The 24,050-nt window shown below is 37.9% G+C and overlaps 1 protein-coding gene across 1 annotated transcript in view; it reads right to left on the bottom strand.

Moving 5' to 3' along the window:
- Positions 1-219: 219 nt before the first annotated feature.
- PTPN20 (protein tyrosine phosphatase non-receptor type 20) overlaps positions 220-24,050 on the bottom strand; it is a 92,245-nt gene continuing 68,414 nt past the window's right edge. The window contains exons 7-9 of the mRNA XM_054572395.1: positions 7,464-7,679; positions 1,129-1,191; positions 220-285 (exon numbers count right to left, since the gene is read on the bottom strand). Coding sequence (XP_054428370.1) covers positions 220-285; positions 1,129-1,191; positions 7,464-7,679 — 345 coding nt within the window. The remainder of the gene's footprint in view (positions 286-1,128; positions 1,192-7,463; positions 7,680-24,050) is intronic.

The following is a 24,050-nucleotide window of genomic DNA, read 5'->3' as shown; positions in this document are numbered from 1 at the left end:
TATTTTGATATTATCTAAGTAAAATCAGTGGATAAACACTGTTTACTCCCAACCAAATGATGCTGCCTTCAGGGAGCTGTCAGAAATAAAATTAAAAGGCACGCCAAGAAAGTACATTATAGGCATAAGCAAAGCCCTTCAGTGCAGCTTGAAGGTGTTGTTTATGAGGAAGCTCCAAGCCACTTGGTAATTTCAAGTGTGAGGTAACAAAAGTCTTTCTTAATGGAAAGTCACAAGCTTCTGAAGAACTTCAAGCACAATTTTATAACAAAAGTAATACTGCTCCTATGTACATATATGAAAAACAACAGAATGTTAAGTAACTGAATACCAATATCCACTTTCAGAGAACACATTTGTAATTTCCAACCACAAAAGAAAAGTTCCTAAAAAAGCTAACATTTAACTAAGAACTTCTTTATATAAATATATGTTTAAAATATCAGGAAGATAAATGATCACAATGTAGTTCTTGCTCTAGAACTAAAGGATAAACTGAATAGAGGGGAAACTGACTTTCACCCTCAATCTTCTTATATTTTCCATGAATAAATTTAATTTTAAACTTTTTTTTAGATATAGCCTCAGGTCTCTCAGACACTAGTTCACATAAAATGCTTTATATTATTCAACATTGGCTTAAAAAGAGGTCAACCTAAAGATTTAAGGGTACCTATTTTTTTCATTATCCATATTCTCTTAAACCCCCAAAGATTAATAATTAACCTGTGACAAATGATATCATTTTATGACCTGCCAATGACTTTAACACTTCAGTGGCAAGTAAATATCCCAAAATTGCTATCCATAAATTTATGAAAAATAAGTTAAAGTATGCTAAAATAACACAGGATTATGGACAAAGCTTGTCTTGTGCATCAGGAAACTTCAGCCTTAGTCTTGGCTCCTCCACTTGCTATCTGAACAACCTTATGGAACAGACTGCATTGCTCTGAACCTAAAGTTCAACATCAGTGATATCAGAGCAAAACTAATGTCTATCTCTAAAATGAAAATTCAATGAAGTCATGTAGGTAAAAGAGCTCTATAAATTTTAATGTGCTATATACAGTGTTAACCTTTATATTCATTATTCTTCAAATTAGAATTTATGAGGTGAGAGCTTACCTTTGTTTGAACCATGCCACAACGCTGTTCTCTCATTTGGGCCACTATATTTCTGATGTTGAACTGCAATGGGATGACAGTAATTTTATATTATCCATATAGGGGAAAAACATAAATGTACAGATTGCCAAATGAGTATTCCATACTGCTTTCCAGTAAAGGAGATGTCAAGATTTAATCAGAAAGTTCTCATTTTCAGTCATAAAAAATGTACTATTTTTAACCTAGCGTAATGGATAAGGAAGGCTTGTTTAAATGGGTTTCCAGGAAAAAGCAGGAAGCAATCATTTATAACAAAAAATGCTCTCCAAAAGAAATAAAAACAAATTTTCCCCTGTGTATACTTTTCTGTTCTCCAAAGGGAGAACTTAAAGCGGCATTATAATTCTGGAAAAGTCTGAAGCATCGAAGACTTTTTCTGGCCACAATAGTAGTACAGCTGTTTTTCATAAAAAGAGCCCTCTCAACTTAAACGGAGACCCTCAGCAACATTTGGCCCAACACCAGACTCTGCACGTGTGCAGAGATCTGCTCTTCCCAGTGTAGTTTCTGAGCTAGAAGGCAGGTCTGCAAAAAGCTGTTGCTGGTCCACAATGCAATGAGCCCAGAAACGAGTATAGTAAGTTTTAGAAACTCTCAAGGCAATCTGACACTGGTGCAGCATCAAGAGGTGTCATCAGTGGAACAGTACACAGACCAGCTAGGGTGTTGCTGAGCTGGCCTGGAGAGTCAAATGTGGTTCAAGCTGAGGACCGGTTACGTGCAGCAAGACTATGCTGACATCTGAAAATTTTAAGATTTGTCAACCATAACCCAAAAGCATATAAAAATTCAGAGAAAATTTTATGCATTCCTTTATTTTTATAACTTGTCATTTTTATAACAATTTAAATTTTTAATTTAGCTTTTAAAAACTTTATATTGAATTGCACGATAAATTGCAAAAAAAAAAAAATTTAAAGAGAAATTCTGTGTATTTCACCCAGCTTCCCCATATTATACCATCCAAGATAGCTATAGTATAACATCAAAACCAGGAAATTGACATTGGTACAATCCACAATGCTTATGCAGATTTTTCGTTTTATATGCAATCATTTGTGAGTGTGTGCGTTTGCATGTGTGTGTGGTTCTGTGCAATGCTATTGTACATAAAATTCTTGTAACTGCAACCACAATCAAGATGCCTAACTGTTATACCATAAGACTTCCTTATGCTATCTGTTAGAGCACTCACCTACCACAATCCCTAACCCTTGCCAACAGTAATCTGTTCTTTATCTATAGTTTATTTCAAGAAGATTATATGACTGCAATAATGTACTATCTAACCTTGTGAAATTGATTTTTTTTCATTCAGCATAATTGCTTGAGACACATCAAAATTGTTGTGTATATTAATAGTCCTTTTCCTCTTATTGCTAAATAGTATTCTATGGTCTGGAAATGTACCAGTTTTTTAACCATCAACTTGTTGAAAGACATCTAGTTTGTTTTCAGTTTTTGGCTGTTATGAATAGCTCTGCTGTGAACATTTGTGTACAGGTTTTTGTGTGAATATGTTTTCATTTCTCTGGGATAAATACCCAAGAGAGCTATTGTTGAGGTTATATGGTTAAGTTTAGTTTTTCTTTTTTACAGAAATTGTAGCACTATTTTCCCGAGGGGTATACCATTTTACATTCCCACAAGTTACGTATGATTAATCCAGTTTTTTTAATCTTCAACAGCATTTGTTGAAGGTATTTTTTATATTAGCCTTTCTGATAGATGTCCAGGGATATTTCATCATGGTTTTAATTTCATTTTCCTAAAGGCTACTGAGGCTGAGCATCTTTTCATTTGCTTATTTGTCATCTATATATCCTCTTTGATGAAATATCTCTTCATGTATTTTACCCACTTTGGATTGATTTGTTTTTTACAGTCATGTTTCAAGGGCTCTTTATATATTCTAGATGTAAGACCTTTGTTGGATATACATCTTACATTTCCTCCAAGTCTGCAACTTGTATTTTCATATTCTTCCAAGGGTCTTTCACAGAACAAATAATTTTAATTTTCTTTCCCCCTAATATCAGTAATGGCAAAATGTGTTCTCTCGCCACCTGTATTCAACAAGCACTTGAGTTCTAAGTAGCACAATAAGGCCAGAAAAAGAAATAAGAGGCATATATATTGGAAAGAAAGAGACAAGTCTACCCCTATTTGTGGATCAAATGATTGTGTAGAAAATCCCAAGAAATCTAAAAAACAAAACAGAACACAAATACTTCTTAGAACTCAATTCAATAAGATCAAAGGATGTAAGATCTTCACACAAAAACTGTACTTCTACATTATAACAATGAACATATGGAAATTGATAGTGAAAACACAATACTATTTACAATCACTCCAAAAAAATGAAATCAGTTTAACAAAGCCTGTACAGGAGCGGTATGCTAAAAATTACAAAATGCTAATGAAAGAAATCAAAGAAGACCTAGATAAATGAGGAGAAATATCATATTCATGGATTAAAAGAGTCAACGTAGTAAAGATGTCAATTCTCTCCAAATTGATCTAGATTTTAAGCAATTCCTATAAAAAAATCCCTGCAAGGTTTTTTGCAGACAGAGTCAAGCTAATTCTAAAATTTATATGGGAAGGCACAGATCCTATAATCATTAAAACAATTTCAAAAAAGAATAATGTGAGAGGAATCACTCTACCTGATGTTAGGACTTACAATATAACTACTGTAATCCAAAGTGTAGTATCGGCAAAAGAACAGACATATAGACTAATTGAATAGATTACAGAACCAGAAAAAGGCCCATACAAACATGCCCAATGATTTGTGACAAAGGTGCAAACTCAGTTCATGAAGGAACAGCCTTTTCAACAAATGGTGCTAAAGCAATTGAACATTTGTAAGAAGGGAGGAAAGAAGGGAGGGATGAATACTTGGGCTTGACACAAAAGCTTGATCTACCAAAGGAAATATTGATAAAACAAAACCTCACTGAATTTTAAAACCATTGCTTCTTTGAAAACTTGTTTTTTAAATTTATAATTTAAGATTAGACAAATTGTGGAAATAAATTCGTATCTATTTAACCTCAATTTACTAATGGCAAAACAAGCTTCACTGGACTGTCTTGTTAAGAAAAGACACAGCTTTCCAAATGCAGCTGTAGTGATTAACCAAATGGTGATGATAAAAATAACTGCAGAGAAGTGAAGACCCAAAAAGTTCATGTTAATTTTACCTGGAATTATGATTCCTTACATAATGAGTTTTATAGCCATTTTTGATTGTGAATTGCTAAAACCACACTTGTGTTAATTGCAATGATGTACTACCTAACAAAGCAAAGCAACCATTAGTATTACTTGTCATGTACACAAAACAATTTCAACGATGAAAGAATTATTTTAAAGAATATTAAATTAAAAAGCCAACAGAAACTAATGTTCAATATATCACATAACTTTAATCCTCTAGAAACTTAGAAAATAGCACTTTGAAGTACTAAGACTAAAGACCCATATACAATTGCCAAGACAATGGTAAAATGCTATATTAGAGACATTTTCTTGAAAATGCTGGGTAAATACAAGGATGAGCAAAAGTAGGTTTACAGTTGTGAAAACAAGAAACAGTTTACTCTTGTATTATTATTTATTAATTACTGTATTATTATTAACCTACTTTTGCCCACCACTGTATGTGGCAAAAAAAGGAGTTAAAGTATCATTTTCTAATGGCACCCCAGCTTGATGAATTCAGGGACTGGTTAATGAAATGGAGTGGTACTAATTTATGAAATAAGAGTAGCAATTTATTTACCACTGAAACTTAATGGTGCATAGATATTGCTTACTTAGTGATTCTTTCAGTATATATGTGATTTGAACATGATGAGATACGAAGGAAGAATTCCTTTTTACAGTTTGATTACTGAAAAACGCAACTAGTTCTAAACTGTATAAAAATGCAAAGTAGTAACTATACATTGTCAACAAATATAATTTGGAGTTTTTGTTTTGTATAGGATTATGTTCAGGTAGTAGATAGAGCTGCAGTGACTAGAACAGTCTAAGGTAGTTACACAGATTTTTAAAAAAAATAAACAAACCTGCCTGATGAACTAAACTGTGTGCTTAATGAGTGGTATAGTAAGAATTTGGATTACTCACTTCATTATGTGATCATATGGTAATTGACAATTAACAACTGTTACTGCATGCTGCAGATGGTGAGAAGGGGGAGTTCTGTATACAATGAGCAGTCTCAATATTTCCAAAGTTTCAGGGATTTTTAAGCAGCCTTGGTTAAAAATGAAAATGGCTATAAAAATAATAATGAAAAGAAATCGATAGTTACATATTCTCAGATTTTCATATCCTTTAGAGTCATAATTAGGCTGGTATGTAGCTTGTAGCATGTGAGACTTCCCCATGTGAGTTCCACAGCATGCACACTGGTCTATGGCTGCTCAGCACCACCAGCACACCGGGCATGCTCTTGGATGGTATGGCAATGCATCAGACTGCCTCGAGTGTTTCTAAATGCTTCCTCTCAATTTCTGTAAACTTATCTGGTGGCAGATAACAAACATCCACAGACTGATACTGGTCCAAGATCACATTTTGAATAGCTCTGATGAACAAAATTTCTGAAGAGTAGAGAGGGGCATCACTAAAAATATTTGACAGTTTAAGGCTCTATTAGAAAACCAGTAAGGAAAAAATGAATGTGTTTCCTATTTTTGAACCACTGTTTCATAAAACTAAGCATCCTTGATTGTAAAATGCATCCTTTTATGTACCACAAAGAAAAATACTGTCAATTAAACTGTCAGATGACTTACTATAAAACACATTTAGAGTTTAAAGAAGGTATAAGTGGAGAAAAAACAGTGCTCCTTAGGACCATGAATAGTTTCTATAAGGGATATAAAATAAAGGTAAATATTAATATAAACAAACTACTTAAGAAATTATGATGAACAACATATAAAAAATTGTACTAATGCAATTTCTGCTAAAAGGACAAGAGAACATTAGTTATGGGAATAGGTAACATCAGACTCAAATTTTTTGCATTTTTGACAGCATTTGTCTTTTTTATGTTTGGCCACCCAGTTTATGTTTATTCTTTGTAATAAAGCCCTGAATTTGCTCTGGAAAACCACTCCTCTCTCATTTTCTACCTTATGGCCTGGAGTAGTCTTGACTGGTGTACATTGACCAGCATCTCCCACAGTGACTACTTCAGGGAAGAGCATATAACTCAGAGGGAAACAGTGAAATACTAGGAAACACTCAGCTCAAGATTCTGAAAGGGAAATTTCCTCTGTCCTTCAGGAGTTACTAGGAGAGGCCGTTTGTCTACCATCCCATATGATATGGCCTGAGGATGGTGAGTTCCATAGAACCCATGCAGCCATTTGCTGACACTGGGAAAGCCTGTCACTGTCGGGGTGTAACTATGTAAAGTCTGAAAGAGGAGAGTCTGACATTTGTTCTGACAACAGAACTCCACAGAATTTCTCTACCAGGGAAAACGCCTCATAGCTCCTGTTTACTCAAGACTGAGATGGGTATTTGCATATTTCTTGTGGTTATTTATGGTAAGAATCACTTCCCCCCAGTGCCTCCTCACTGTGCAGCACAGGAAAACATTTTGGTGAGTAAGCCTCTTTGACCACAGATCTACATTCACATTCCTTGTTCAGATTAATCAATGATAAAGGTTATAGTGTAATCACCATATGTCTAATACTTGTGTCTATCTCTTAGTTTGTTCTAAATTAAAAGATGAGCAAAGAATTGCAAAAAAATGGACTCAAACTGAACAATATTTTCCATATTTTTTCATATGAGAAAATTGAGTTTCTGAAAGGATGAACAATTTACACGAAGTCACTAAAAATCTAGAGCATGTGGCAAAACTGGCAGTCAAACCCAGGGAACCTCTCATTCTCTGAAGTCTTCATTTTTCCAGTGTGCTCATATGCATGTATTTCTGTTCATTAAAAATAGGTACACTTTATCAATATTCTCTAACAAGATTGTAAGAACTGTATCTGTGGAGTCGGGGACAGAAAAAAAAGAAAATGAACTCCCATTTACTGTGTACTAAGCCATTCATTTGCATTATATACTTTAACTCTCACAATCACCTCCAGGAACCTGCAGCAATCAAGTAAGAAGCAGGTACCCAAAGCTCTCGTCTATTTACTAAGTTGCTCTTGAAGGCCAACTATTAGTCTTCAGCTATTAGAAGCCTGTTAAAAGTAAAGCATTTGCTAACATGGATTTATCTGCTTAATTCACACACTTACTGAAAAGTTCTTTTCAATGGCACAGAATACAACATCCACACATAGGAACACCCCCGTCCGTCCCACGCCAGCACTGCAGTGAACAATGATGGGTCCTGTAAGGTGGCTCTTCCTCACAAAACGAACATATTTGATAAAACCATCTACTGAGGCAGGAGTGCTGTGGTCTGGCCAGTTGGTGAACTGCAACTGTTTTATGAAGTGACTCACTCCCGTCTGTTGAAAAAGGGAAAGAGAGTGGGAGAGAGGGAGAGAGAATGAAGAAGGGGGGAAAGAGAAGAGAGATTTATCAACCTTTTATATTAGAGATTTCATTTCAGTTTCTAATATACCAGTAATGATGATAATAATGGCTATACGGTAACAATAATAAAAATATGAATGCTAACAGGTAACACAAATTGACAGCTAGGAACTTCACATGAATTATCTCTTAATCCTCACATCGATCCTGGGAGGTGGCACTGCATGCATTTAATCCTCATGTTACAGATAAAAAGGTAAGGATTAGAATGATTGAGAGATGCATGCTAGGTCAGAAGGCTCATGTGTTTATAGCTGGGGTTGTCATTCAGGCCTCCTGAACCCAAATCAGCTACCTTCCTTCTGCACCATGAGGCTGAAGAAAAAACAAGAATCCATCTATCTTAGCTTAAATGTTATGATACTAAATATAATTAAAACAGGTAGGAGCTATCAAGTTGTTTGACTAGGGGCACCAATCTTCTCTGGCAATGAGGATAGGGTGGCTCATGGCCATGTGAGTGGACTGTGGCCCACATTCTTATGCTGAGCCTCCTGGAAGTGGAGTCATGAAACCTTCCTCAAGGTTAACAAATAAAACATTTAGAATTTACCCATTATTCCTTCCAAAGGGGTCACCCTTTTCTCAATTTGAAGTCCTTATTTTACTTCACTGAGGACCCTTCTGGAAAAACCCAGGAAGGGTTTCTCACCCTTCTTTTGCTCCCATCTAATGCATCTGTTTTCCCTAAGTCCAAAATAGAAAACCCAAGTCTGAATCATTAGTACATGAAATTCAGTGATGAAAACAATACTTGAAAATCCTGTGAAGGCATGAAGTTTAGGATAACTCTCACCCTATTGCATATTTCAGGGATTAAATCTCTCTTGCTACTGTTGGGCACTGAGAGTCTGCAAAAAGGTGGACCTCACCTCACTGCTTTCCTGATCCTGTGCCATGAAGACAGAATCACTGATTCAGATTCTCCAAACATGAACCACATGGTTCTGAGGCTTGTGGGCCTCAGCCCAAAGGCCACTGTCCTTTACCCCCTTGCCAAGACTCCATATGTGGACCCCAGAATTTGAGTCCTTGCAGACAGATCATTCATCTGTGCCTCCCACCTGGCCTATATTCTCCAAGCACATTGTCCACCTGCCATAGCATGTATCACATGACATTTGGAATTGATGTGCTTGGTGTCTTCCTTCCACATGATACTGTAAGTGCTCTAAGAGCTAAGACTGTATCTGTTTCATATCTCCAGCACCTGACACAATACCTGGTTAATAGGAAGGAATCATCAGGTATTAGTGAAATAAAAGATCAGGCAAATCCCCAGGTACACAAAGCAAGCACAGTGCCCAGCACACAGCCAGCAAGCTCTGTATCTATGTCAGCCATTATTATTCTTGACATTCCTGTTCCCCAGCTTGGGCTCTGGCTCTCCTCATGCTCCTCAAGTTTATATTTTCCCATCCTTTTCTACTCATCTATCTCTTCAACTTCTCCCTTTGCACTCAGGTCCCCCACCCCACAGTAATCTTGTGAACACACTAATCACCTCCCTAAATGTTTCTTCCATTTCCTTGCCTTGCCTCCACAGGCACTTTACTCTCTACAGGCTTTTTTGATCAAGGCTACCTGTTCTTCTTTGTCCCAGGTACCACAGAGCACAGAGATTAGTTTACATACTGCTTGTTGCCCACTCCTGTTTCCAATTCACTAGTCCTTCTTGAACAAACTCCCTCTTCCTTTTGAGTTTTACACCTCTTAGCTTCATCTACTTCCTCTTTCCATCTTTCTTATTTGGGAAATTCTTAAACCAGATGTTACCTCCTCCAGCAAACCTTCCTCAAAACCCCAAGTAATGTTAAGTACTTCCCTTCCAAACCCCCAAACCCTCCGTACAGATCTTAATATTACCACTGAGCACAGTTCCTGGAAGGAAGTATCAGTGAGCATACCAAACTCTCCACTACTCAGTTAACAGTAATAGTGCCTGGCACAGTGATTAGCACACCTTAAGAATCTAATACATATCTGTCTCACTTGGAAGAAGCAGCCAAAGTACCTCCCAGGACTAGGCAACTTCCAATACTTGTTCTCCTTGCCCCATCTACCCTTTTCAATTTTTCCTCTTTCCAGCCAGAGTTTGGTTAAGCCCAAGTAGAAGTGGTAGTGTCTTAGTTTCCGGTACCAGAGAAAATTAAAAAATAAGTTATTTAAAAAGTATGCCCAGTCTATATCCTATCCTACTCCGAACTTCTTGTCATGGCACGTGTGCTTGGATAATGAAATGTATATCTGATACTGATTTTTAAGAACTTACAGACTTCCTCACAACCTGAAATATTCGAATGATGAAATATTGAAGTATCTGGTAGTTTTCCAGGAAAATTCGACAGTTTTTCAATTCCAAAGGCTTCTTCATAGAAATGGGCCAGTAACAGTGGCATTTGGTAATTCCATTTTCAATCTCTCTGGTTATCATGACAATGACATTAGAATTATTTTCCAAAACCATTTGCCAAAAGTCATCTGTGGTATCTGGCAGTGGTCCTTGGGTAGCAATATAAAAATATTCTTCTCCAGAATTGGTTATTCTTATATAACTAGCATTAATATAGTCTTTGTTTTCTCCTAGAGGAACTCGCGTTGAATCATCTGTTACAAAAACAGAAACATCTGGTAGGTAAGGAAAAAGAGGAAACAATACATCCAGATTTTATGAGAGCATTTCCTACAGATAAATCCATTTATCTCTTTGACCAATAGAGAGGATGGCATAGGAGTTTCTTTTCAAAAGCACTGTTTGAGTTCATGAATTTAAATTCTTCCGTCCCCAAACCTATTGGCATGACCTAAGAAATACACGATTAGGGGAGTTTTTTTTTTAATCAATCTCTGTTAAATAGAGAAGGATTACATCAATAACCAGACACTTTGGGAGATTTCTGTTAGATATGGTACAGGCAAGATTGGCCAAGGAGGTACCTACTAGTGTGCAGCTGAACACAGCAAAGGAGGAGCCCTCTGAAGGAGTAAGTGAATAACATTCTCCTACATATCTGGAAAATCAAGCCCAAAGCAGCAGGGACCAGGACAATAAAATACCAACAACTAATAACTGAGATCGTTGATCAAATACAAATACTAGGGATAACAGAATTCTATCAATGCCGCATACACACACAAGGCAGCCATCTGTTATGTTGATCCTCAGCATCCACCTGGTGAAGTGTCATGGTAGTCAAAGCAAAGATATGGGGAATGGGTGCTATGAAGGGGATTTGCTCCAACTAACAGGAAACACATCTAACACAAAGTATTATAACAAATATGAGAGGGGTAAAATCCAGTTACTTGACTCACTAATAATATAGCCCACTGGGCCACTTGACTTACTAATAAACTCCACTGGCCTGGGTGCTCTTTCTTCACTGTTCACTGACATCTGGTGCTCTGGCTCTACCACTCTTCCCACATGGAAAGAATAAATGTCCTCGGAAAAGGAAGGACCTTCACTGCCATGTAGCTGTCACAACAATAGCCTGTCCCTACTACTCAAAGTCATATGGATCACTTACCTAGCAAATATGCTATGACCAAGATAATTGAAAAGGAGCTTACACAAGTTCTCACAGAACCCTTCTCAAATTCCAACATAGCAAACATAAACAACCCCTTGTAAATATGAATAAATAGGAAAAAACAATCACTAAATACATAAAGATATATGGTACTTCAAAAAAGGAGACCATTCTGAGGAATCATAGCAAATATTTTCCTTTCTATAAGAGGAAGGAGTGCTTTTAAAAACTCCTATTTATATTTTCTATATAAAGAACTCATACAACTCAACACCAAACAAACAGACAAACAAACAAAAAAACCCCAAAACCAAAACAATCCAATTTAAAAATGGGCAAAGGACCTGAATAGACACTTCTCCAAAGAGGACATACAGGTGTAAAATAAACATATGAAAAAAGTGCTCAGCGTCACTAATAATCAGAGAAATGTAAATTAAAACTACAATAGATATCACCTCACACCTGTCAGAATGGCTATCATCAACAGATCAACAAACAGGTGTTGGTGAGGATGTGAAGAAAAGTGAACCCTCGTGCACTTGGTAGGAATGCAGATTGGTGGAGCCACTGTGGAAAACAGTATGAAGTTCCCTCAAAATTTTAAAATGGAACTGCCTTTAGATACAGTGGTCTCAATTCTGGAAATATATCCAAAGAAACCCAAAACACTAATTTAAAACAATATATGCCCCCCTATGTTAGTTCCAGCATTATTTACAATAGTAAAGATCTGGAAACAGACCAAGTGCCCATTAGTAGATGAGTGGATAAAAAGGCTGTGGTGCATTTACACAATGGAATACTATTCTGCTGTAAAAAGAAAAAGGACACATTACCTTTTGTGACAGCATGGATGAACCTTAAGATTATTAATCTAAGTGAAATAAGCCAGTCAGAGAAAGACAAATACCACATTACCTCACTTATATGTGGAATCTAATGAACAACTAAACTGATGAACAAAATAGAAACAAAGACATGGAACAGACCAACAGTGATCAGAGTGGGTGGGGGTTTGGGGGACTTGATGACAGAAGGTGGAGGGATTAAGCAAAAAACAAAAACAACATACACGATGAGGCCTGTCCTGAAAGTATACAGCCATGTACTATGAAAAATAGAAACATTCATCAAAGAAAATACAAGATATAAGAAACATTGTACAAAGGACACTGACATCTCAGTCCCCTTCAAAGTAGGCACCTTGGGACCTCACACAGTTCTCCCAGTCTCCATCATCTTACCTGTTGTATTTCCCTGAATCTCATCGAAGTTCTGAAATCCCTTCCCTTTCAAAGGTGATTCTAATTTTGGAAAAAGCCAGAAGTCACAGGGTGCCAAATCTGGGCCATAGTGGGGCTGAGTCAACTGGGTTGTTTTGCCAAAAACACTGTGCAGGAGACATGATGCATGGGTGGGCACACAGTTGTGATGAAACTGCCAATCATCAGTAGCCCATAGCTGCAGCCTTCTGAGCCATTCAAATAGTTTCCTTGGAGGAATGTTCAAGCTTAATGCAAAATTTGATGCAGATTCATTGCTCTGCTTGCTTAGTCATTTTGAATGTGACAGCTACACAGTACACATGCTTTACTCAGCAGCATCTACCACCCTCACTGACTAGTAGAGTGAAGTCATCATTGTTCATGCATGCACACTCCAATCCACTCTCCTTAGCTGCCAGGTTACATGGCTGTCATGCAAACCATTCTCACTATATTAAAAATAGTTGGACTTTTTATGGACAGACTTCATATACATAAACACACACATATACATATGTGTACACATACATATACACACATGTATATGTACACATACATATATGAAACACATAAGCAAGACAACAGTGTGGTAATAACCAATGGCTAAGGGAGGTGGGGGCAAAGTGGGGAAGAGTGAGAACGAAAAGTGACTTTACTTTAGGTGACGGATGCATGATGCAGTGTGCAGATGATGTTTTGTTATATTGTATGCTTGAAATCTATATGGTTTTGTGAACCAGTGTCATCCCAATAAATTCAATAAAAATAAATAAGAACTATTTTTATTTTAAATGAAATCCAAGAGAATATTATTTTATCATTTAAAAGGGTAACATATCTATGTTTAATTGATAAAAATATGTTACATTATTATGTTTTGAGGGAGGTGATACGAAAGTTTAGTGTTATCTTTAATCACATATATGTATATATAAACACACATATACACACATTTCATATATAAACATAGAATAAACAAAAGAACTGGCAAGCATTCATCAAAATGCTAGTAGTGCCTATTTCATTATCTAAATTTTTATAGAAAATATTAACTACTTTATGATAGAAAAGCATTGTTTTAAATTTTCCAAATGGAGATTAAATCTGTGAAAGTTAAATAATCCAAAGTAACAAAAGCTAATTTTCAGATAAAAAACCACAATTACTCAGAGGGTGATGTCAGCATCATAGTGGAATAAGAAGACTCCTTTGTTTCTCCTCTTAAAATGAAAAGTAAGACAATTATAACTCAACAAAGGATACCCTGCTCAACACACGAAGATGTCTGAAAGATCCTCCCATCAGAATATCTGAAGGTAGGCATATTTGAATGAGCAGGAGAGGCTGACAGGAGGGGAGGATTGGGACAGTAGCAGCAGACACAGTTCACTGAGGCTCCCGTGAGGGCAGCAGTGGAGAAATCTGGCTGCAGTATTCACATCTGAGCCTGGAGGGAAAGAGGGGCAGAGGCAGTGGTCTCTGAGAAAAGGCACCTCCTTTTGCCTCTCCCCATTGCAGCAGACCTCCCCACACTCCAAAGAGATGGCTGGGGATGGATGGAAGCTTAAAACAATAGAGCAACTCTGGCAGCCGTTACTGGGGTAGAGCCACACTTGCCTCCATATCCTCATCCATTCTGACAGAGCCCAATAAAGAAATCTGAGAAGGCTTGTACAGGGCCCTGGTGCCCATGGCCATTGCTGGCAGGGGGTGGAACTGTAGGAGTTTGACCTTGCCTCCCTAACAGCCAGGTAGAGATAACTGAGATGCCTTAAATAGTACATTGAGGCTGTGAAATCATGAACTCACTCCCATCCCTCTAACCTCCTTATCCTGGCAGAGATCAGTAGAGGCAGTGGAGGTGCCTTCAGAAACACAGCTGGGCCAGACCATTAGTAAAAAGGAGATGGTGATGACAGCTCATAAAACCAGTTCTCTACCACCCACCATATGCTGCCACCACAATGGTAGTGCTCCATAAACAAGGTGAGCTGGTTACACAAAGAACATCCAGCATCCCAGAAAACACACAGCATTTTCCCTAACCAAAGTGATATATCTCCACTTCAGTCCCAGAGGTATAAATAGTACAGGTATGAGAAAACAAAACTTGTGCTAACATCATCTACTGGCAAACAAAAGAAAAAAAAATATCCTATATCTTAACTTGAGAGCAAAAAAAAAAAAAAACACCTGAAAAGGAAAAGAGAGGTCACTGCCTCAAATGCTCAGGCAGAGAAACAATCCTTCAAATACCATAAACAACCAAGTTAACATGGAAGCACAGAAATAAAATGAACTCTTCAGACACCAAACTCAAAGTTACGAGACTGTCACTTAAATGACAGAGGATTTAAGATTGAAATTATGAAGATGTTCAATGAGATAAAAGAGTTCTTAGGAAAAATAGTTCAATGATCTCAGGAAGAAAATTAATGATCGAATGTAGTACTTTATCAAATAGATTGTAAGTATAAAAAGAACCAAAGAAAAATTCTGGAGCTGAAGAACTCAGAAAATAAGATGAGGAACACCTTAGAAAGCATCTGAAACAGCAAACCAGGTGGAAAAGAATTATGTCAAAAATAGAGACTTACATGACCCATGAGGAAGAAGAGGGAGAACTAAGAGTTTAAAAAAATAATAAAGAAACTCTATGAGAACTATCTGACTCCATTACACAGAGCAACATAAGCATAATGGATATAACAGAAGAGAGGGAGTAGGAAACAGAGAGCAAATAGTCATGCAAGTCAATGAGAACTTTCCAAACCTATGAAAAGAGCTGGATCCTCAAATCCAGGAAGCTAACAGAAAACCTAATTATCTCAATGCAAAAGACTGTCTCCAAGACATATTACATTAAAACCTATAAAAAAATTAATGACAAGGGATTTTCAAGACAGCAAGGGGTGAGGAACAAGACTGTAACCTACAAAGGAAATCCTATTAGATTATCATTAGCTTTTTCAGGAAAAACCTTACAAGCTAGTAGACAATGGAATTAAATATTCAAACTATTGAAAGAGGGAAACTACCAGCCAAAAGTAATACATCCAGCAATATTACCCTTTAGATATGAAGGAGAAATAGACTTTTCCATAAAAATAAGAGCTGAAGGGTTTTACAACCACCAGATCTGCATCATAAGAAATGCCGGAACAAAAAGACAAAAGTATACAAAACTTTCAGATGACAGACAGACGGAAGCAGAAAAATGCAACTTTTTTTCAGAATAGGGTATTAACTATATAGCATGATGGTTAAAGAGGAAAAAAGAAGTTTTAAAAAAGACTATAACTTCTGAAATTTGGAAACAAACACACAACAATAAAAAGGTTAATTTGTGACAACAAAAACATAAAATGGGAGGAGAAAAATAACTGAACTTACACAGGTGAATAAAGATGAAATGTAATCAGAAGAAAAAGGACTATTGTATGTATGAAACATTTTTATATAAGACTAATGGTAACCACAAAACCAAAATACTATTAGAAACAAAAAATATAGTAAAGTTGTAGGATACAAAATCAATAACAAAATGTATTACATTCCTATATACTAACAACAAATTATCAGAAAAAGAAATAAATAAAACAATCCCACTTACAATTGCAATACAAAGGATAAAATACCTACATATAAACTTAATAAAGGCAAAGAACCTGTACACTGGCAATGACAAGATATTGTTTAAAAAATGAGGAAAATAAAAGATCTGTTCATGAATTGCAAGAATTAACATTTTAAAAAAATGGACATAGTATCTAAAACAATATGCAGGCTTAATACAATCTCCATCCACATCCCAACTGCATTTTCCACAAAAATAGAACAAAAAAAATCCTCAAATTTATATGGAACCACAAAGATCCCAAATGGCCAAAGCAATCCTGATGGAAATATTAAAAAGCCTCAGGCATCACACTCCCTGACTTCTTATTATACTACAAAGCTATAATAATCAAAACAGTATGGTACTGGCAGAAAAAGAGACAAACAGAACAATGGAACAGAATTGAAAGCCCAGAAATATGGTAAACTAATTTTCAACAAAGGTGTCAAAAACATGCAATATGGAAAGAAAAGTCTTTTCAATAAATGATGCTGGGAAAACTGTAAAGTCACATATAAAAGCATGAAATTAGACTGCTATCTGACACCACACACAAAATTAACTCCAATTTTATATGTGAAGAAAATGCAATTTTATTTTATGAGAAAATAAAGTATATAGAAGAAAATGCAGGCACTAAACTTATACACCTGGGATTCAGGGGGTTTTTTGTGAACCTGACCCCAAAGGCCAGAAAAGTTAAAAGCAAAATGAACGGGACTGCATCAAACTAAAAAGCTTCTGCACAGCAAAAGAAACCATCATCAAAACAAAAAGGCAAGCTACCAAATGGGAGATGATATTTGCAAATGATATTTCTGATAAGGGGCTAATTTTCAAAATACATAAAGAAATCATATGACTCTACAACAAAAAAGCAAACAATCAGATTTCAAAATAGACAGCAATCCTGAATACTTACTTTTTCAATGAAGAAATACAGATGACCAACAGAGATGAAAAGATGCTCAACATCATTAGTTACAAGGGAGATGCAAATCAAAACTACAATGAGATACTACCTCACACCTATTAGAATGTCCATTATCAATAAGACAAGGAATAACAAGTGTTGAAAATGATGTGGGAAAAAGATAACCCTTGCACACTGCTAACTGGAATGTAAATTGGTACAGCCACTATTGAAAACAGTTTGGAGAGTCCTTGAAAAATTAATATGAACCATCATATGACCCACAATCCCTCTTCTGGGTACTACATGAAAATTTCGAAAACACTTATTCATAAAGCTATATATGTACCCTTATGTTCACTGCAGCATTATTCACAAAGGCCAAGATATAGAAACAACCCAAGTATCTTTCAAAGGATGATTGGAAAAGAAGATGTGGTACATATATGAGAAAAAGTCAACCATTGTTAATATGAGAATTATTTGCATGATATTGATATAACCTGGCAGCTAAGGAGAGTGATCTGGAATGCGCATGTGTGAGCAATGACAACTTCTCTGTACTAGTCAGTGGGAGCAATAGACGCCGCTGTTGAGTGAGCTTGTGTACTGTGTGGCCATCACATTCAAAATGACTGGGTGAGTAGAGCAACTACTTTGCATCAAATTTTGCACTGAGCTTGAACATTCCTCCGTGGAAACTATTCAGATGACTTAGAAGTCCACAGCTCTGGGCAAGTGGTGATTGGCGGCTTCATCACAACTACGTGCCCACTCATGCATCATATCTCCTGCAGAGTGTTTTTTGGCAAAACAACCCAGTTGACTCAGCCCCTCTACAGCCCAGATTTGGCACCCTGTGACTTCTGGCTTTTTCCAAAATTAGAATCACCTCTGAAAGGGAAGGGATTTCAGAACTTCGATGAGATTCAGGGAAATACAACAGGGAAGCTGATGGTGATTGGGAGAACTGTGTAAGGTCCCAAGGTACCTACTTTGAAGGAAACTGAGGCATCCTTGTCCTATGTACAGTGTTTCTTGTACCTTGTATCTCCATCAGTAAATGTTTCTATTTTTCATACTACATGGGTGGATACCTTCTGGACAGACTTCATATACAATGGTATACTACTTAGTCATAAAAAGATGAAATATTGTCACATCCAATAACATGGACAAATCTTAAGAGTATTATGCTAAGTGAAATAAGTTGGATATAAAAGGACAAGAACTATATGATATCACTCATATGGGATATAAAACAAAAAGTAATAAATGAATAAAAAAACCAAACTGATAGGTATAAGCAAGAAATTTGTGGTTAGCAGATAGAAAGAGGGGTGGGAGGAGGGCAAATAGTATAAAGTGGATCAAATATATGGTGATGGAAGAAGAATAGATACCAAGTGGTGAACACACCTGAAACTTATACAATATTAACCAATGTTAACCCAAAATTTTAATAAAAATAAGTTTAAAAACCAGAATAACTCAGTTAAAACCTCTGAAGTAAGAAATGAACAGAGCTGGAGGAAGATGGCAGAGGAGTTAATGGGAGTTACGCTGACCTCGTCCCAAGACCAAACTGGAATTGCGACTAAATAGTGGAGAAATCACCTGGAAAACAATGGAACGACAGAGGGAGAGGAGCCTTGGAGCCACAGACAGACAGTGGATTCAACTCTCACACATCCCAATGGGTGAGAAGTGCGGTGGAAGCTCGAGAGGGTGGGCTGGGTGCCCACAAGCACCAGCACCAGAGGGACATTGAAACGGCCAGTTGGATCCCCCTGAGAAGAACAGTGTCTGAACCATAAACAGGGACCCCTAAACTACAGCAGCTGAAACCAGGAAAACACACAGACAAAACGGAACCCTGAAAACCTCAGGGGCGCTCTCTGCCAGAGACAAGTGGCTGGGGATGCAAAGAGACATTTAAAGGGCCAACACAAAAATTGCAGTGGTAGCTGCCCTCCTTGGTCTCTGGGTACAGGCAGCACCAGAGTGGGCTGGTGGCTGGGAAAAGATTGGTGAGGAAAACTTTGTGAAGAGAACTGAGATGGTGGCCAGTGGAGCCCCGGTGATAACTCACCTCCCACTCTGCAGCTACCATCTCGCTCAGGCATAAGGGAATCAATTAACCTGCCTTTTGTTCTCTCTGCACAAAGCTTGTGTGCGTATGAGCTGGGGGGCTAAATGCAGACAAGGTGGAAGAAATAGAGGATCTCTGGCTGAAGGGGTCACAGAGCTGCACAGAGAGCCTTGAGGAGAGACTAGAGACAGAGGCGTTGGAGAAAGAATGGGAGGAGGAACCGGGGAGTCCTGACTCTCTCCCCATTCCGTAGTCTCCATTTTGAGCTGGGAGGAAGCGCCCCCAAAGAGGCAGAAGCAGGGCGTGGTCGAGCCAGATGGCCTGCAATTACAACGTGGTCTGCAGAAATAGTGGATCCCTGGCCGAAGGGGTCACAGAACTGCCCAGAGACCCCTGAGGAGAGACTGGAGACAGATTTGTTGGGGAAAGAACGGGAAGAGAAACTGGGAGTCCCGACTCCTTCTCCTTTCTGTAGTCTCCATTGTGCGGGAACAGGCCACACCCCCAAAGAGCCAAAAGCTGAAAAGCACACAATAGACAGCCCAAAACCACCCAGTGCAGGTGCGCACACTTGTGCCGAGTGGCCGGCGAGGATTGGCGAGTGTGTGTGTGGACCTGCGCTGGCTGGCAAGGGCTCGCACGGGTTGGGAAGGCCTCTCACAGGTTGGCACCAATCGGGCCTGCAAGGGAGGGCACAGATCGGTGAGCGCAGGTGTAAATCAACCTGCACAAGCTGCGAATCCAGAGCAGGCCACAGAAATAGTGGAACCCCGGGGCCGAAGGGGTCACAGAGCTGCCCAGAGTCCCTGGAGGAGAGACTGGAGACAGGATTACCCAGAGAGTCCTGGATCTGACTGCCTTCCATTTCCGTAGTCTCCATTTGGCAAGGGCAGGCAATGCAACTAAGCAGCCAAAAGCAGGGAAAGCACACAATAGAAGACCCTAAACTGACCCGTCCCAGGGCGGCCACTGCGTGCGGGCCCCAGACAAGTGCCCGCGGTTGGGCGAATAAGCGCCCAGACAGGCTGGAGATGTTGTTGGGCCGGGGATCCTGTTGGATCCTGGGGATCCAACAGGAGCGCGCTCAAAGAGCCGGGGTAAGAGTGCAAAGCGATCCCCAGAACTAGTGATCCCTGACTGAAGGGGTCACAGAGCTGCCCAAAGCAAGAGTCAGACACACAATTGACTCCTGGAAGGCTCAAAGACATGACCCAAGGACATATAGGGTCAACAACTGACATCATCAGAGGCAGACCCAGAAAGAAAACTAAAGGATAAATAAATAAATAAATAAATAGTCCTCCCTACTACCACAGAAGTTTAATTGACAAAGTTAGGAAATCTAGATGGCCCAATTGAAGCAGAAGCAAAAATAAATAAATAAATAATTTACTTAATAGACTCTCACAAAAATGGGAAGAAAAAGAAGTTCCCCCAGATAAGTAGAAAACGGGACTCCCCACTGAGAGAGCTAAATGAAACAGAGGCAAGGGAAATATAAGATATTGAATTCAAAACAATGGTTCTAAGGAAGCTCAATGAGTTCAGCCAGCTCAAATATAACTATGAGAAACTTCAGGGAAACTATCAGGATTGTACAGAAAACTATATCAACCTGGAAAAGGCCATAGAAACTATCAAGAAGACACAAGAGGACATGAAGAATACCATTTCTGATTAGAAGAACACAGTGGAAGGAATCAAAAGCAGATAGGATGAAGCAAAGGTACGACTCAGCAAGCTGGAGAACAAGGTAGAAAAAAGCTCCCAGAAAGAATGAGAAATGGAAAAAAGACTCAAAAAGAATGAAGAGGCATTTAGGGAAATGCAGGACAACCTGAAATGCAATAATATCCGCATAATAGGGATACCAGAAGGAGAAGAAGAGGAGCAAGGGATAGAGAATCTTTTTGAAAAACTAATGATGGAAAATTTCCCCACTTTGAGGAGAGAAAAGGTCTCATGGATCCAGGAGGCACAGAGGGCCCCATTCAAGAGGGACCCAAGGAGGTCCACTCCAAGACACATCATCATTAAAATGGCAAATGTCAAAGACAAAGAGAGAATCCTCAAGGCAGCAAGGGAGAAGGAGAAAGTAACATACAAGGGAGCCCCGATACGCCTAGGAGCTGACTTCTCAACAGAAACACTACAAGCCAGAAGGGAATGGCAACAAATACTCCAACTCATGAAAAGCAAGGGCCTACAACCAAGGCTGCTCTACCCAGCAAGACTCTCAATTAAAATAGAAGGGGAAATACAGAGTTTCCCAGACAAAAGAAGTCTAAAAGAATACATTTCTACCAAACCAGCACTCCAAGATATGCTAAAGGAACTGGTTTAAGAAGATGAAGGAAAAAGTGAGAAAGAGAAAAACACAGGTACAAGGAGAAAAAATGACTAGGTTTCTATCAATAATAACTCTCAATGTAAATGGACTAAATGGCCCAATTAAAAGACACAGGATAGTTGAATAGATAAGAAAACATTACCCACAGATATGCTGCCTACAAGAGACTCACCTTAGAGCAAAAGACCTACACAGATTGAAAGTAAAGGGATGGAAAACATATTCCAAGTAAATGGGCAAGAGAAAAAATGAGGGGTTGCAATACTTATACCAGACAAAATAGATTTCAAAACAAAGGCCATAAAAAGAGACCCAGAGGGGCACTTTATAATACTTAAAGGAAGTATCCATCAAGAAAACATAAACATTGTAAACTTATATGCCCCCAATATACAAGCACCCAAATATATAAAGAAAATCTTGGACGACTTTAAAAAAGATATAGATAGCAACACACTGATAGTGGGGATTTCAACACCCCACTGTCAAAAATGGACAGATCTTCCAACAAAACATCAGTAAGATTATTGGGGAGCTGAATGACGCACTAAATCAAGTAGACTTAACTGACATATATAGAACTTTACATCCCAAAGAAGCAAAATACACATTCCTTTCAAATGCTCATGGAAGTTTTTCAAAGATAGACCACATGATAGGACACAAAGCAAGCCTCAGCAAATTCAGGAAAATTGAAATAATACCAAACTTTTTCTCGGACCACAAGGGCTTGAAACTGGAAATCAAACTCAAAAGAAACTTTAAAAACATGCAAACTCATGGATATTGAAAAAGACTATTAAACAATGAATGGGTAAATAATGAGATAAGAGAAGAAATCAAAAAATTTCTGGAAACAAATGAAAATGAACATACAACAGTCCAAAACCTATGGGACAGCAGTCCTGAGAGGGAAGTTCATAGCAATACAGGCTTACCTAAAAAAGATAGAAACATTTCAAATAAAAGACCTAACACTACAACTTCAAGAAATGGAGAAACAACAACAAACAAATCCCAGAGCAAGTAGAAGGAAGGAAATAGTCAAGATAAGAGTGGAACTGAATGACATAGAGACGAAAAGAACAATTCAAAGGATCAACCAAGCCAGAAGCTGGTTCTTTGAAAAGACAAATAAAATTGACAGGCCTTTAAGCAGACTCATCAAGAAAAAAAGGGAGAGGACCCAAATTAATAATGTCAGAAATGAAAGAGGGGAAATAACAACTGATACCACAGAAATACAAAGGATTGTCAGAAACTACTATGAACAATTATATGCCAAGAAATTTGAAAACCTTGATGAAATGGACAAATTTCTAGAAAAGTATAATCTTCCAACACTGAAGAAGGAAGAAACAGAAAGCTTGAACAGACTGATAACAGCAGGGGAAATTGAAGCAGTAATCAAGAAACTCCCAGCACACAAAAGCCCAGGGCCAGACGGTTTCCCAGGAGAATTTTACAAAACATTTAAGGAAGAGATAACCGCTGTCCTTCTCAGACCATTCCAAAAATTCCAAGAGGAGGGAAGACTCCCAGACTCTTTGTATGAGGCCAGCATCACCCTAATCCCAAAACCAGATATAGACCCTACAAAGAAAGAAAACTACAGGCCAATTTCACTGATGAACATAGATGCCAAAATCCTCAACAAAATATTGGCAAACCACATCCAGCAATACATTCGAAAGATTATCCACCATGACCATGTGGGATTCATCCCAGGGATGCAGGGATGGTTCAATATATGCTAGTCAATAAACGTAATACATCACATAAGTAAATGTAAAGACAAAAACCACATGATCATCTCAATAGATGCAGAAAAAGCATTTGACAAGGTACAGTACCCATTTGCGAAAAAAACACTCACAAAATGGGAATAAATGAGGCATTCCTCAACATAATAAAGGCCATATATGAAAAACCTACTGTCAACATCATACTCAACGGGCAAAAACTGAAAGCTTTCCCACTAAGATCGGGAATATGACAAGGATGTCCGCTTTCACCACTTCTCTTCAACATAGTATTGGAAGTCTTAGCCACAGTGGTCAGACAAGAATAAGAAAGAAAAGGCATCCATATAGGAAAGGAGGAAGTAAAACTATCATTGTTTGCAGATGACATGATAGTGTACATAGAAAACCCTGTAGACTCCACCAAAAAACTCCTCAAGCTAATAAGTGAATTTGGCAAAAACAGCAGGATACAAAGTTAATATTCAGAAATAAAAGGCATTTTTGTATACCAGCAATGAAAGAGATGAAGAATAAATCAGAAAAAAAATTAGCATTTGATATAGCAAGAAGAAAAATAAAGTACCTAGGCATAAATTTAACCAAGGAGGTAAAAGACCTGTATGCAGAAAACTATACAACATTGAAGAAAGAAATTAAGGAAGACACAAATAAATGGAAGCATATACCATGCTCATGGATTGGAAGAATTAATATCATCAAAATATCCATACTACCCAAAGCAATTTATAGATTCAATGCAATC

Source organism: Pteronotus mesoamericanus, unplaced genomic scaffold (genome assembly GCF_021234165.1).
Source record: "Pteronotus mesoamericanus isolate MK-2021 breed Mesoamerican mustached bat unplaced genomic scaffold, CSHL_Meso_final contig_230, whole genome shotgun sequence".
NCBI lineage: Eukaryota > Metazoa > Chordata > Mammalia > Chiroptera > Mormoopidae > Pteronotus > Pteronotus mesoamericanus.
Note: the sequence above shows the minus strand (reverse complement) of the source record. Positions and strands in the feature narration are given on the sequence as shown.